Source organism: Salvelinus alpinus, chromosome 23 (genome assembly GCF_045679555.1).
Source record: "Salvelinus alpinus chromosome 23, SLU_Salpinus.1, whole genome shotgun sequence".
Lineage (NCBI taxonomy): Eukaryota > Metazoa > Chordata > Actinopteri > Salmoniformes > Salmonidae > Salvelinus > Salvelinus alpinus.
In genome coordinates this window covers 27,605,864-27,622,258 of record NC_092108.1, presented here as the reverse complement: position 1 = coordinate 27,622,258, position 16,395 = coordinate 27,605,864, and the positions used below count along the sequence as shown (strand labels likewise).

Here is a 16,395-nt window from a genome sequence, read left to right as displayed (position 1 = left end):
AGTACGATACAGTTCAGGTAGGCAAGTGGCATGAGAGATTATATATTTATTTTACTAGTCAGTTAAGAACAAATTCTTATTTACAATGACGGTCCAAACTCTAACAACGCTGGGCCAATTGTGCACCACCCTATGGGACTCCAGCCCAGGACTGAACCTCGCACTGAGATGTAGTGCCTTAGACCACTGCGCTACTCAGGAGCCAGAATACTTGTATTTTTCAAATGGTAGTCAAGCAAGGATTATCATGTCACCAGAATAAGACCCTAAATTTTCATTGCGTCAAACTCATCAAGGTGCACCACCCTGTTAAATTCATGATAATTGATTTAATCTGTAGCCTAATAGCATGGTTTCCCGAGTAATAGTGGGAGGCCAAACCACACACCATATCATCACGTGATTCCAAGTTTACTTCGATATGAAGGTTATTGTATCAATATGTGCGCATAAAGTAGTTTCCACCGGCTTTTGTCGCATAATTATTTTTACTGACATAAAAGATTCCACCATGTGAACAAACAAATTACCTATCTGCATTGATAAAATTGAACCGAAATTTACTGTTTCCATCATAGCTGTCTTGTTTTTTTTTTTACAAGGTTTGACTTTACTCCCATAAAAACGTAAATAAACTCTTTAAATACTCAGTGGTCTCCACTGAGTTTTCTTTTGTCGTTGATTATTCAGGAAGTCGACGTCTACCTTTTCCACCAATCAGACTAACGGATACTATTCCGCCCCCATGATTACCTCCTAAATATTTTGAATAAACCAATCACGACAGCGTATTTAGTCATTTAAAGATTGTCTTCATGGTTGTTTTGAAATGTCGAATTTGACCTGCTGCAGAAAGAAACACGTATCGGTAAAGTTTGAGATGCTACAGTACACTTTCTCAATAACAACGTGTGGAATTAGGTCGGAGTAAGTTGCGTAGCACACGTTTGTTAACACCTACATTTAATGTTTTGTTGCATGGAATGTAAATACCAAATGACGGCGAAAGGCAGCAAGTTTGCCAGGTCGCTAACAGTTAGTTAGTTAACGTTATCCGTTTAATTTGATGTAACGTTATAACTAACGCAGTGAATTGAGTTGGCAAAGATTAGCTACATGTACGTTTTTTTATTTAGCAAATTAACTATACGTTTTTGTTAGTATAGTTTAAAAATTGATTTATTATTGTACCCTGCAGGGAGTCCCAAAGGCAGATTCGAACATGGCCCAATATGGATTCGAGAATGACATTCATAGCATTCTGAAGCTTGATATGCCAATCACAAACGCGCCCATGGCGAGGTGGCAAAGAAAAGCAATTTCGTCAATGTCTACCAGCAGTGCCAACACCAGCACTCTATCACCTGGTAAATTCGCAAATAGAGCTCTTAGTATGTCCAAGACGCATAGTAAAACAGCAGGTAACTAACTATATTATGCTTTTCACCTTTGCATTTTGCTCTTGTTTACGGTCTTTCAGCTGTCTATGGGTGTGGCATTGTTGCCAGTCAGTGGTTTCACCAATGGTTCCACTAATTTGCCCCTTCTCTCTTTCTTAGGTAAAAATGGTAAGTGCACAACTTCAAAGGCAGGTGGGGACCGTTTCATTCCCACTAGGAATAACAAACAGCTGGACTTGGGAAGCTTCCTGCTTTCAAAGGGAAATGAGCCTATGGCCACAAACCCCTCCACAGCAACATCAGTGAGGCTCTTTAACATTGCACATCAGCACATTTTGTTAATGCATTGTAAGTCAACAACTGCACGTTTGTCTTTGTAGGAGAACCAGAAGGCTTGGTCTGTCACACTCAATGGATATGATATTGGTGAGGCAAAGATCTTGCATCTGGGAGGAAAACCCTTGAATGCTCCAGAAGGTAGGCCTACCACTGGTAATGGTGTGACTTGTCAGTTGATTATTGATATCAAAATCTAATGTCCCATTCTCTTTTCTTTGCAGGTTACCAGAACAACCTGAAAGTCCTCTACAGTCAAGTTCCTACCCCAGTCTCTACCAAAAAGACCAGATACATATCATCTGTGTCTGACAGTTTCTTAGAAGCTTCTGAACTCTGAAATGATTTCTGTGAGTCTCCTGCCAACACATCACCACAAATGTCTTAAAACCTGTCTGGTGAGAAGATACAGAGGGACTTATCCTAGAGGTATATCTTAGATCCTCCTGCCAGCACAGTACATGTCCAGTAACCTACCTGGAGAGTAATCCTAGCTTTGAGTGAAACATGGGCCTGCTGTTTATGTAAATCACACATTGATTTTAGTGGGAAATTTGCAGAAAGTGATTAAAGCAACTATCTTGTTGGGATCTGGCCCTTTCATCTCTATTCTTATCAACTTAATTCAATTAGTGGTGGTGGCAGGAGTTCTTTAACTGACTTTTAACAATTTATTTACCTTTCTCTTCCCACAGATTTGAGCCTACTGGACTGGAGCAGTCGGAACCTTTTAGCGGTTGCCCTTCACAACAGTGTTTACCTGTGGGACGCAGCCCAGGGTGACATCGTCCTGCTGATGAAGATGGAGCGGGAGGAGGACTATATCTGCTCCGTGTCCTGGATCACGGAGGGAAACCTCCTGGCTATTGGTACCAGTGACTGCAAAGTTCAGGTAAATGTCTGAAGTGAACAACCCAGTACTCATCTAAATATTTGGCTTCATTGCAATATTATGGTGTACGGGAAAATAATCATTTGATGCTTTCTGTTTTTAATATTTCACCTACCGTAGATGTGGAGAACCAGAAGTGTCTACGCAGCATGGCCAGCCACACTGCAAGAGTTGCCAGCCTGAGTTGGAACAATTATATTCTCTCCAGGTAAAGAATCATGTCTTGAATGTCAAATTTGGAATAGTCAAGTCTCTGTCCTGCCAGGATCTTTTGTGATACTTGTGGCCAAGATGTTCTATTCTGTCTAAACAGGCAGCCCAATTCTAATCTTTTTCCCAATTATTCATCTTTTGACTAATCTGATCACTTCATTTGTCAACTGAGCAAAAATAGCATTAGTGTTTAACCATTTTATGATATGTTTTTTCAAGTGGCTCCAGATCGGGTCACATCCACCACCATGACGTGAGGGTAGCCGACCACTACATCCTCACCCTGTCTGGGCACTCTCAGGAGGTGTGTGGGCTGAAGTGGTCCCCTGATGGAAGATACCTGGCCAGTGGAGGCAACGACAACCTGGTGTATTTGTGGTCAGGTGTGCAGGATGGTAGTGGCCAAGGCAGCAGTTCTGTCCACTGCTTCAGTGAGCACCAAGGAGCAGTCAAGGTGAACACATTTTGAATTTAAAAATATTTTGCTGTGAAATTCTAAACTACAATGTTTTTATTGAAGGAAGGAGTTGGTTGTATTACATGAAATTTTGCTGCACACTAATTCTTACAAAAATGTTTTAGGCTTTGGCCTGGTGCCCATGGGAACCCAACATTCTTGCTTCTGGAGGTGGCACCAGAGACTGCCACATCCGCATCTGGAATGTCAACCGTGGCTCCTGCATCAATGGTCTGGACACTCAGTCTCAGGTAACTGCACCCTAATGAGGTTGTGATGTCTAACAAAATTTACCTTGTTATTACCTCCAGGGCCCTGCTCAGTCATAGCGGCATGTGTATTTGCATACCAGCCATTTTTGAAGCGTTTACTTTCCATAACTGCTATGCTGTATGATCCGAAGTTATCATGTGATGTTTGCGCCAAACTACAAGGAATTGGTTTCCAGCCACGGATATTCCCACGACAACGTAGTCATCTGGAAGTACCCCTCCTTGACTAAAGTGGCAGAGCTCAATGGTAAGTGCCAAATAAAATTTTATTGGTCACATGCAGCTGTTGTGGCAATGCTTGTCTGGTCTGAAACTGCTATTCATTATGTTTAAACTTAGCGGCTCTGCAGTTGTCAAAGAGCATTGTCTGACGCTGTAAGTCTATCGTAGCCAACGGTCTAAAATTTGGACTGTCATATATCAAATTCTCAGTGCAGCTCAAGCAATTGCTCCAACTATCAACACATTCAAATTGAGGACTCGTACCAGAGCTGCATTGGTTGGGAATTGTGGGGAGGTACGTGTTTGGGCTGTGAATCTCCTGCAGATGGTCTCGGAACACACGTATAAAACTATCCTTAGATTTATTCTGGTGTCGAAAGGTCAAAACAGAAACTTTAAACTGTATTTATTCACCCCAGGTCATGAGGACAGAATCTTGGAACATTACCATGAGTCCAGACTGCTCGACTATTGCCACTGTAGCTGGTGATGAAACCGTCCGGTTCTGGAAGAGCTTTGAGCTGGATCCAGTCAAAAAGAAGGCACATGAGATTAAGTCCACTAGCAGCATTATACACACAGCTTTCCGATAATGGACTTCTGTATTGTTTAAGTTATTGATCAACGCCTCTGAATTGTTTAATAAATTATGTACCTTTAATTCACTGAAATAAATATTGTCTTGCCACTTAGTATTTGCAATAAATGACACCAGTTAGTAATCATGTTAGGGCACTCGATAACTAAATGTTATTTTGTAACCTTTAACTAGGCAGTCAGTTGAGTACAAATTCTTAATGACGGCCAATTGTGCGCCGCCCTATGGGACACAGCCTGGATTCGAACCAGGTACTGTCCCACTCATTTTCTGGAGTGCATGTTGCTGACTCGTCACACGGGAGGTCCAGCGTCAAACAAATGCTATAGACCACATGTGCAGATTACCATACATCCACTGATTTCCCTATGCTGGAAAGCCAGAATGTCCAAAAGCAACAGGTGAGTCCTGACCTGGAGGACCCTTAATAAGAATGCTGCTGCAGACCGGATACAGTTGCTGTCTTGTGCCTCAAAGTAATGTCTTACTCGGCTTTATTTCAAAAAGTTAAATATACAAACAGCAGCAACGAAAAGCTGGTCAGTGACGAACGCCACCTCTTCGAAAGTAACTGTACACTATTTACAAGCGTTTCAGTCCAAACAGTTTCATGCCAGCCAAACAACCAGAAGAGTCCAATCATTGGCCATTTCAAGCCTGTGTTTGAGGTATTGGTGACTGACACACCTTCATACAGGGTGATGTACAGTTAAATCACACCATGTTCCCACAATTTAACAGTGGACTAACTGCCATATATCCCACGAACTGCAGATAAATATACATTTGAGGAAAGTGATATACTTTTTTGGGAATCTTTGGCATTTCAGGGTCCTTCAGACAGTTATGTTTCCCCTTCCAAAAGGACGAAACTAGACTTCCTTCACTTTGCCTAGTTGGTTATTGCCATTGACACGATGTGCTGTTGTCCCGTTGCTATTCTCCAGCGGCTTGCTGTTGATGACCACGGTAATGTCGCTGTTGATAACGCCATTCTGCTTTAGCTTCTCCATGGTTGCCGTAGGCAGCCGTTTCCCCTTCACGTAGGCCTGAATCCAGAAGTTGGAGAAGAGTAGGAAGAAGAAGGTGCCGTACATCCAGATAAGGTGAATGAACATGGGCACCTGAAAGTCACACTTCTCCATGAAGTAGTACTGAGAGATGTGAAGTGAGATCAGCACAAACTGGATCTAAAGAAGGAAGAAAGATGAGAACATTTTGATGTGTGAAGTTTGCGCGGGAGTCACCAATTCACAACAGTAATACCGGCAGCTCCCCCTTTAACATAGTTTCTTCCAATAGTACATCATTAAGAAATAACACCCACCAGCTGGATTGCGGTCATGTACTTCTTCCACCAGAGGTATTTTTGGAAGCGAGGTCCGGCAGCAGACAGGCCGTAGTAGGTGTACATGATGACGTGGACACAGCAGTTGACCATGGCATGGAACGAGCTCATTCCCCCTGCTGGAGGTTCACAAAGACAGTATTAAAGCACAAACATAATCCAAGAGTAATTCTTAAGTCACAGGGGGATAACAAAATAAATGTTACTAAATAGATTTTGTTTAGTGTTCTTATTCCCTTGTAAACTTGCAGAAGATTCATTGTGGTGATAAAGTTTATTTAACAACTCCCCAAAAGTTGATGTTAAACAGGTTACATGACCAGCTGTAAGCACACTGCATTGGGATGAGGTCAGAGGTCAAGCTTACCAGGAGCAATGGTAATTCCCCACCACCACGTGAAGGGCATGAAGGAGTGATGGAAGACATGTAGAAATGTGATCTGGCTGTGTTTCTTACGCAGCACAAAGAAAATCTGAAAATCAGACAAGAGCTCAAGTTACTTAAAGCAAACATTGTTCAGAAATCTCCATTTGTATTTTACTAAGGGTGTCGGAGAAAGATGCAGTCAGAATATGTACAAAATCTAAATGATTTAGGCTAGCGTCAAACATGATGTTCTGATAGAGAAATCATTCTTACGGTGTCCAGAAGCTCGGTGAATTTAGAGAACAGAAACCACCAGGCCACTTGAACCATCTGACAAAAGGATAAAAAAAAGTACAGACAAATAGCACAGAATAAAAATCACATCATATGCATATTTGAATGTAAAGTAAAATGTAAATTTCATGATGCAATACAGATTCTCTCAAAGAAAAAAAACATACCCTTAGAGCCTGTGGGTTGCTTGAGTAGTCACACAGGTCACATCTCCAGGTAAAAGTGGTTCCCCATCCTGACATCAGGAACTGCAAAAGCAAAGCACAGAACTCGCTGTCACATCAATTCATAAACGCTGGGAAAAGTTTTACTACAGTATAGTATGTCTTCACAACAAGGCTCTTTGAAGAACTTTCATTCTCCTGAATAACTAAATGCTTTGCTCACCTCATAGACTAGGAAGGCGTTTAGGGACACCATGCTGAAGTTATAGATGATCATGGCTGTTTTGAGGTGATAGGGCTTGCGGTTGGCCATCAGCAGAGGCCCTGCATACAGCGAGAAGAACACATAGCCCATCAGGATGCTGGTCATCTGGAAGGGGGTCCGCATCAACGGGTAGGGTAACAATCGGTGGTCTGAGGACAAGAAATCAAGCAATTCAATATTTGAGACGACAATACAGGTTACACCAACAGCATAGTACAAACTGCAAATCACCAAATTGAATAAAAATATCAACTTATGCGAAAGCACTCACCCGTTCTCTGCAATACATACTCATAAAACACCATAATATTGGATCCCACTTCACGCAGCATCTTGATGGCCTCTTTTCTCCTTTATTCAGTCAATCAAAAAATCCTGAAATATACAGACAAAAATACAATTTGCTTGAAAAAACAAACAGTTGGTGATGATGGCAGGTTATGTGGTTACGCCTACAGGGGATGCAATAATGTGTACTGAGACCTATAGAGACGTACGATGATGATGAACAAAGCACTGCCACACTGCCTCCCACACTAAACAGAGACAGCTGCACAGGCCCATCATATACCTGAACACGAGGCTCTGCTTTGATGACTGACTATCTGATAATAAAAAAATACAACACTTGCTTTATTGGTCCATTTGCACGGATATACTTTATTATTGTTGTCACCGTAGTACCCAACATGACACATCACAGGCTGGAAGCAGCACGGGGGCTGCGGCAGAGCAGCTTCCCTTCAGCACTTAGGGATAAAGTGCCTTGCTCCAGGGCACAATGCGGTAGGTAGTATAAGGGGATATTGATAGACAAACAAAACAAATGCTTCACAACAATAAAAAATAGCTGCAGAGGGCACTGTAGTCCGTTTGGCCATGTACTGTATGTCAGTCAATGTCAAATAGATCCTAATGGGATTATTCATAGGTAGCCTTAGTAATATTAGTCACTTTTCTATAATAGCCAAGTGTTACATTCCACTATCAGCCATGGCTATAAAAAAAAAAAAATCAGACTTGGGTTCAAATACCATTTCAAATATACTATCGTTCAAAAGTTTGGGGTCACTTAGAAATGTCCTAGTTTTTGAAAGAAAAATATTTTTTTTTCATTAAAATAACATCAAATTGGCCTCCCGGGTGGCGCAGTGGTCTAGGGCACTGCATCGCAGTGCTAGCTGCGCCACCAGAGTCTCTGGGTTCGCGCCCAGGCTCTGTCGCAGCCGGCCGCGACCGGGAGGTCGTGGGGCGACGCACTATTGGGCTAGCATCCTCCGGGTTATGGAGGGTTTGGCCGGTAGGGATATCCTTGTCTCATCGCCCTCCAGCGACTCCTGTGGCGGGCCGGGCGCAGTGCGCGCTAACCAAGGGGGCCAGGTGCACGGTGTTTCCTCCGACACATTGGTGCCGCTGGCTTCTGGGTTGGAGGCTCGCTGTGTTAAGAAGCAGTGCGGCTTGGTTGGGTTGTGCTTCGGAGGACGCGTGGCTTTCGACCTTCGTCTCTCCCGAGCCCGTACGGGAGTTGTAGCGATGAGACAAGATAGTAATTACTAGCGATTGGATACCACGAAAAATTGGGGAGAAAAGGGGATAAAATAAATAAATAACATCAAATTGATCAGAAATCAGTTAATGTTGTAAATGACTATTGTAGCTGGAAACGGCAGATTTTGAATGGAATATCTACATAGGCGTACAGATGCCCATTATCAGCAACCATCACTCCTGTGTTCCAATGGCACGTTGTGATTGCTAATCCAAGTTTATCATTTTAAAAAGTCTAATTGATCATTAGAAAACCCTTTTGCAATTATGTTAGCACAGCTGAAAACGGTTGTCCTGCTTAAAGAAGCAATAAAACTGGCCTTCTTTAGAGTAGTTGAGTATCAGCATTTGTGGGTTCGATTGCAGGCTCAAAATGGCCAGAAACAAAGAACTTCCTTCTGAAACTCGTCAGTCCATTCTTGTTCTGAGAAATGAAGGCTTTTCAATGCTAGAAATTGCCAAGAAACTGAAGATCTGGTACAACGCTGTGTATTACTTCCTTCACAGAACAGCGCAAACTGGCTCTAACCAGAAAGAGTGGGAGGCCCCGTTGCACAACTGAGCAAGAGGACATGTACATTAGTGTGTCTAGTTTGAGAAAGACACCTCACAAGTCCTCAACTGGCAGCTTCATTAAATAGTACCCACAAAACACCAGTCTCAACGTCAACAGTGAAGATGCTGGCCAGATGGAAGCCACTCCCCAGTAAAAAGCACATGATAGCCCACTTGGAGTTTGCCAAAAGGCACCTAAATGACTCTCAGACCATGAGAAACAAGATTCTCTGGTCTGATGAAACCAAGATTGAACTCTTTGGCCTGAATGCAAAGCGTCTCATCTGGAGGAAACCTGGCACCATCCCTACGGTGAAATATGGTGGTGGCAGCATCACAGCCAAGACAACACAGGAGTGGCTTCGGGATCTGCAGAGAAGATTGGGAAGTTTCTCCCCAAATACAGGTGTGCCAAGCTTGTAGTGTCATACCCAAGAAGACTCGAGGCTGTAATCGCTGCCATTTATTTTTTATAAATTTGCAAAAAATGTCTAAACCTGTTTTTGCTTTCTCATTATGTGTGTGTGTGTATATATATATATATATATATATATATATATACACACACACACACACACACACTGGGGCAAAAAAGTATTTAGTCAGCCACCAATTGTGCAAGTTCTCCCACTTTAAAAGATGAGAGAGGCCTGTAATTTTCATCATAGGTACACTTCAAGTATGACAGACAAATGAGAAGAAAAAAATCCAGAAAATGACATTGTAGGATTTTTTATGAATTTATTTGCAAATTATGGTGGAAAATAAGTATTTGGTCAATAACAAAAGTTTCTCAATACTTTGTTATATACCCTTTGTTGGCAATGACAGAGGTCCAACGTTTTCTGTAAGTCTTCACAAGGTTTTCACACACTGTTGCTAGTATTTTGGCCCATTCCTCCATGCAGATCTCCTCTAGAGCAGTGATGTTTTGGGGCTGTTGCTGGGCAACACGGACTTTCAACTCCCTCCAAAGATTTTCTATGGGGTTGAGATCTGGAGACTGGCTAGGCCACTCCAGGACCTTGAAATGCTTCTTACGAAGCCACTCCGTTGCCCGGGCGGTGTGTTTGGGATCATTGTCATGCTGAAAGACCCAGCCACGTTTCATCTTCAATGCCCTTGCTGATGGAAGGTTTTCACTCAAAATCTCACGATACATGGCCCCATTCATTCTTTCCTTTACACGGATCAGTCGTCCTGGTCCCTTTGCAGAAAAACAGCCCCAAAGCATGATGTTTCCACCCCCATGCTTCACAGTAGGTATAGTGTTCTTTGGATGCAACTCAGCATTCTTTGTCCTCCAAACACGACGAGTTGAGTTTTTACCAAAAAGTTCTATTTTGGTTTCATCTGACCATATGACATTCTCCCAATCTTCTTCTGGATCATCCAAATGCTCTCTAGCAAACTTCAGACGGGCCTGGACATGTACTGGCTTAAGCAGGGGGACACGTCTGGCACTGCAGGATTTGAGTCCCTGGCGGCGTAGTGTGTTACTGATGGTAGGCTTTGTTACTTTGGTCCCAGCTCTCTGCAGGTCATTCACTAGGTCCCCCCGTGTGGTTCTGGGATTTTTGCTCACCGTTCTTGTGATCATTTTGACCCCACGGGGTGAGATCTTGCGTGGAGCCCCAGATCGAGGGAGATTATCAGTGGTCTTGTATGTCTTCCATTTCCTAATAATTGCTCCCACAGTTGATTTCTTCAAACCAAGCTGCTTACCTATTGCAGATTCAGTCTTCCCAGCCTGGTGCAGGTCCACAATTTTGTTTCTGGTGTCCTTTGACAGTTCTTTGGTCTTGGCCATAGTGGAGTTTGGAGTGTGACTGTTTGAGGTTGTGGACAGGTGTCTTTTATACTGATAACAAGTTCAAACAGGTACCATTAATACAGGTAACGAGTGGAGGACAGAGGAGCCTCTTAAAGAAGAAGTTACAGGTCTGTGAGAGCCAGACATCTTGCTTGTTTGTAGGTGACCAAATACTTATTTTCCACCATAATTTGCAAATAAATTCATTAAAAATCCTACAATGTGATTTTCTGGATTTTTTTTTCTAATTTTGTCTGTCATAGTTGAAGTGTACCTATGATGAAAATTACAGGCCTCTCTCATCTTTTTAAGTGGGAGAACTTGCACAATTGGTGGCTGACTAAATACTTTTTTGCCCCACTATATATATATAGATAGATAGATAGATAGATAGATAGATAGATAGATAGATAGATAGATAGATAGATAGATAGATAGATAGATAGATAGATAGATAGATAGATAGATAGATAGATAGATAGATAGATAGATGGGGGGGGGCACAATTTAATCAATTTCAGAATAAGGCTGTAACGTAACAAAATGTGGAAAAAGTAAAGGGGTCTGAATACTTTGAATGCACTGTATAATACATCTACTATATAGGCTTTAGCATTGAGTCAAACTAAAAACAATCTGTCCACTTAACTAATAAAAGTATCTTCTCACAAACAGACACAATGACTTATCAGTGAACCAAGCCTTGCTCAGATAATCCCCACCATGTTGTCATTTAGCTGTCAAGAATCCCAGAAAAGTGCAAAAAAAATTCCCATATTAACATACTAAGTAACATAACATTCATATACTGACTATCTCTGAACTCAAATAATATAATACCTTTGATGATACAGTGGTAGCAATACATGGTTTCAACATCTTCAGAAGAGGCAGGAATGCCAATGGTGGGAGATGTTGCCGTTTATGTTCAGTCATATTCCCGTAAAGCTTAGAGAAGATCTCATGTCAAATGCTGTTGAAGTAATATGGCTACAGGTTCACCTGCCTCATCTAAAGCACATTCTTGTAGGTAGTTGCTATAGACCACCAAGTGCTAATTGTCAGTATCTAGATAATGTGTGAAACGCTTGATAATGTATGTGATATCGACCTAAATATTGACTAGCTGTCATCAAGTTGCCCACCCAAAAAGCTTCAAACTGTAACCAGTGCCTGCAACCTGGTTCAGGTTATCAGTGAACCTACCCGTGTATTTACCAACAGCATAGGAAGGAAATCATCCACATGTATTGATCACATCTTAACTAATGCTGCAGAAATATGCTCTAAAGCAGTATCCAAATCCATAGGATGTTGAGATAATAATATAGTAGCCATATCTAGAAAAACCAAAGTTCCAAAGGCTGGTCCTAATAGTGTATAAGAGGTCATACAAGAAGTTCTGTAGTGATTCCTATGCTGAAGATGTAAAGCATATTTACCGGTCTGTGGTGTGTAATGAGGAGCAACCAAACACTGCACTGGAAATGTTTATGAAATGAATTATTTCAGTTACTAATAAGCATGCACCCACTAAGAAAATGACTGTAAAAACATATAAATCCCAGTGGATTGATGAGGAATTGAAACCTTTTATGGTTGCGAGGGATGAGGCAAAAGGAATGGCTAACAAGTCTGGCACATCCATGCATAACTGACCAAATAACGAAAGACAAGCATTGTAATTTTGCATTCTAAAATGTGAGTGTGGAAGAGGTGAAAATGTTTTGGTCTATCAATAATGACAAGCCACCGGGGTCTGACAACTTGGATGGAAAATTACTGAGGATGATATTGCCAGTCCTATTTGACATCTCTTCAATCTAAGCCTACAGGAAAGTGTGTGCCCTCAGGCCTGGAGGGAAGCTAAAGTCATTCCACTACCCAAGAATAGTAAATCCCCCTTTATTAGCTCAAACAGCGAACTAATCAGCCTGTTACCAACCCTTAGTAAACCTTTGGGGGAAAAAAATTGTGTTTGACCAGATACAACGCCATTTCACAGTAATTTTTTTAAGTACAACATTTTCTGAACGCTTATAGGGAAGGGCATTCAACATGTACGGCACTTACACAAATGACTGATGATTGGCTACAAGAAATTGATAATAAAAAGGTGGGAGCTGTTTTGTTAGACTTCAGTGGCTGACATTATTGATCATAATCTGCTGCTGGGAAAACTTCTGCTATATTGTGGATCGAGAGTTACCTGTCTAACAGGAAACAGAGGGTGTTCTTTAATGGAAGCCTCTCCAACATAATCTAGGTAGAGTCAGGAATTCCCCAGGGCAGCGGTCTAGGCCCCTTACCTTTATCAATCTTTACTAATGACCTACCACTGAGTAAAGCCTGATAGCTATGTATGCTGATGACTTAACACTATACACGTCAGCTACCACAGCAAGTGAAATCACTGCAACACTTAAATAGCTGCAATCAGTTTCAGAATGGGTGTCAAGAAACAAGTTAGTACTAAATATTTCTAAAACTAAAAGCATTGTATTTGGAACAAATAATTCCCTAAACCATAAACCTCAACAAAACCTTGTAATGAATAATGTGGATATTGAGCAAGTTGAGGAGACTAAACTGCTTGGAGAAACCCTGGATTGTAAACTGTCATGGTCAAAACATATTGATGCCACAGTATCTAAGATGGGGAGAGGTCTGTCCATAATAAAGCTCTGCTCTGCCTGCTTAAGAACGCGATCAACAAGGCAGGTCCTACAGGCCCTAGTTGTCGCACTTGGACTATTGTTCAGTCATGTGGTCAGGTGCCACAAAGAGGGACTTACAATTGGCCAAGAACAGGACTGCACGGCTGGCCCTTAAATGTACATTGAGAGCGAACAATAATAAAGATGCATGTCAATGTCTCCTGGCTCAAAGTAGAGGAGAGATTGACTTCATCACTACAGAAGTATCGACATGTCAAATGCACAAAGCTGTCTGTTTAAACTACTGCTAGCACACAGCAGGGTCTGAAGAGACACAGACACGCATACACACGATAACATACACACTCATGTACAAAAGGGCACACCCTTAATGTCTTGTGAAATGTAATGTTTTTTTAAATTGTATATAGCTGCTAATAAAAGATGGCAGTAGTTTTGCAAAGTGCTTGGTCAGCAGTATTTAACATTTCCTTAGCTACTCCTTAGAGACAATGAAGTGTTCTCTCAATGACTAACAGACAGTCAAACAGGTGAGGCAGAGAGGTGAACCGGTTTGAACAGCCAGTATGTGGTATGAGGTCACTAGATAGGAATGAGTTGATTGAGAAAAATGACAGGAAGATGGGATGGGTTGGAGGTGAGCCGGCAAACTAAGGACAGAGAGAGAGAGAGAGAATGTGGGACACTACTGTTTATGTCATTTCCATGCAATAGCAATAAATCTAATTGCACACACGACAAAGATGGGACAGTGTCATCATATCCACCAAGTCATACAGGTCTCAATACAAGGCCTACAGGTAAAAGGAAAACCTGTCCTGACAGTTTGGGTATGTGTTATAAGAGTAACAAACTTGAAGTAAAGTAAATAGACAGCAGTGTTAGATGGAGTATAACACTGAGCATCACTGGTAACACAAGACTCACCTGCCGAGTTGTCCTCAGTACTCTCCCCAAATCGTCAGTCCTTCAGGCACACATACAAGAGAGTCACAACCACTGAGCTCACAATGAACCAGGCCCAGCAAAACAGAAGAGTCAAAGAGACATTAACTGAAGAAAAAAAAGAGTGCTTGTTTCTTCCTTGAAGTCCTCAAATGTTTGACGGTCTAGAAATAGGCCACATAAAGCCAGAGCAGATTAAGTCAGAAAGAGAGCGAGATGTGTACAGCTATAGGACTCATTCAACTCAGATTTAAACCCCCAAGGCCAAGTACACTACTTAGTGACAACGCCCACCTAGTTTCAGGACCACACCCTGTTTCAACATCTAGACTCACTCTCCCCTAACCACTACCTCTCTCTGATTGGTTCAGCAGAAAAAGAGAGATTGGCCATTGGTCGTCTGAGAAGGGTTGGGTATCTGAAGGTAGTAAGTGAGGGAGAATCCAGTAGCGACCTCTGGAGAGTTTGAATGGTCTCTTTGGGGACCCATCACATAGCACACATGTATGTAACAAAAACTAGCATCCCATATAATAACAAGAATGACTAATGAAAATGTAAAAGGGTTGGAAAATATCTGTCTTCCCATTGCTTGGGAGCTCAACATAAAATTGCAAAGCATTGATATTCAGGAATAATTTGCTAGCGACAATATAATTGGAGGAACTTTTCTCTTAGATTTTTTAGTACATGTTAGTGATATTGAAATTTGAGAAATCATCCATTTCTAATGCTCCAATCATTTCCCTGTTTCAATTAGTATCATCATCAATCTTTTCATCATTCTGATCATCATAATCATAAAACCCAATCGTCAACCCAGAGTCAGTACAGGTGAATAATTATGAGGCAGGGGGATTTGACAGGGAATAATGGGGATTCAATGTGTCCCTACCCTGCCTGAGGGATCGTCACCCAGCGACAGGCATGGAGTTTGCGCTGGTGGGTCCTACTTACTGTACACCGCCACAGTATGACAGGTTCCACTATCTCCCAGTAGCACTGGTTCTACCTGTTCCTCAGGCACTGAGAACTGGTGATGGGCGTGGTAGTGGAAGAATGGCCTTGAAATGTGCTCACACATCCTTACACTGGAATTAAAGGGCTACTGGAATGAGAAGAATCTGGAAATGAGCAGTGTACAGGCAAAAAACATTAAAAAAGACATTGAGAACTGTGTGGGTTTACACAGTGCTTTAGGACTTTCACTGGGTGAAAGCACACGGGGGATACTCTGTAAAAGGCCATATACGATCATCATTACGTGATGATTACCTGGCTACTTACAGTGCATTTCCATATAACACAATTTGGATAACTACATTAGCATCGCCTTCATGTGGGTGTTAGCAAGCAAGCAATCAAGCTAGTTAGTGCTAGGTACAGTTGAAGTTGGAAGTTTACATACACCTTAGCCAAATACATTTAAACTCAGTTTTTCAGAATTCCTGACATTTTATCCTAGTAAGAATTCCCTGTCTTAGGTCAGTTAGGATCACCACTTTATTTTAAGAATGTGAAATGTCAGAATAATAGTAGAGAGAATGATTTATTTCAGCTTTTATTTCTTTCATCACATTCCCACTGGGTCAGAAGTTTACATACACCCAATTAGTATTTGGTAGGATTGCTTTTAAATTGTTTAACTTGTTTAACTTGGGTCAAACCTTTCGGGTAGCCTTCCCCAAGCTTCCCACAATAAGTTGGGTGAATTTAGGCCCATTCCTCCTGACAGAGCTGGTGTAACTGAGTCAGGTTTGTAGGCCTCCTTGCTCACACACACTTTTTCAGTTCTGCCCACAGGATTGAGGTCAGGGCTTTGTGATGGCCACACCAATACCTTGACTTTGCTGTTCTTAAGCCATTTTGCCACAACTTTGGAAGTTTGCTTGGGGTCATTGTCCATTTGGAAGACCCATTTGCAACCAAGCTTTAACTTCCTGACTGATGTCTTGAGATGTTGCTTCAATATATCCACATAAATTTCCTGGCTCATGATGCCATCTATTTTGTGAAGTGCATCAGTCC

General features: G+C 41.8%; 1 protein-coding gene and 1 pseudogene across 1 annotated transcript; one reads left to right on the top strand and one right to left on the bottom strand.

The window, feature by feature from the left end:
- The first annotated feature begins 801 nt into the window (after positions 1-801).
- Positions 802-4,484, top strand: LOC139550698 (cell division cycle protein 20 homolog; annotated as a pseudogene).
- Positions 4,485-4,841: 357 nt separating this feature from the next.
- LOC139550697 (very long chain fatty acid elongase 1-like) lies at positions 4,842-14,687 on the bottom strand. Its single transcript, XM_071361776.1, has 8 exons — positions 14,350-14,687; positions 7,100-7,203; positions 6,787-6,977; positions 6,567-6,647; positions 6,379-6,435; positions 6,106-6,211; positions 5,718-5,857; positions 4,842-5,580 (listed from the first exon to the last, which is right to left on the bottom strand). The coding sequence occupies exons 2-8, from the start codon at positions 7,158-7,160 to the stop codon at positions 5,263-5,265; spliced, it is 954 nt and encodes a 317-aa protein (XP_071217877.1). The 5' UTR covers positions 7,161-7,203; positions 14,350-14,687; the 3' UTR covers positions 4,842-5,262.
- Positions 14,688-16,395: the final 1,708 nt, after the last annotated feature.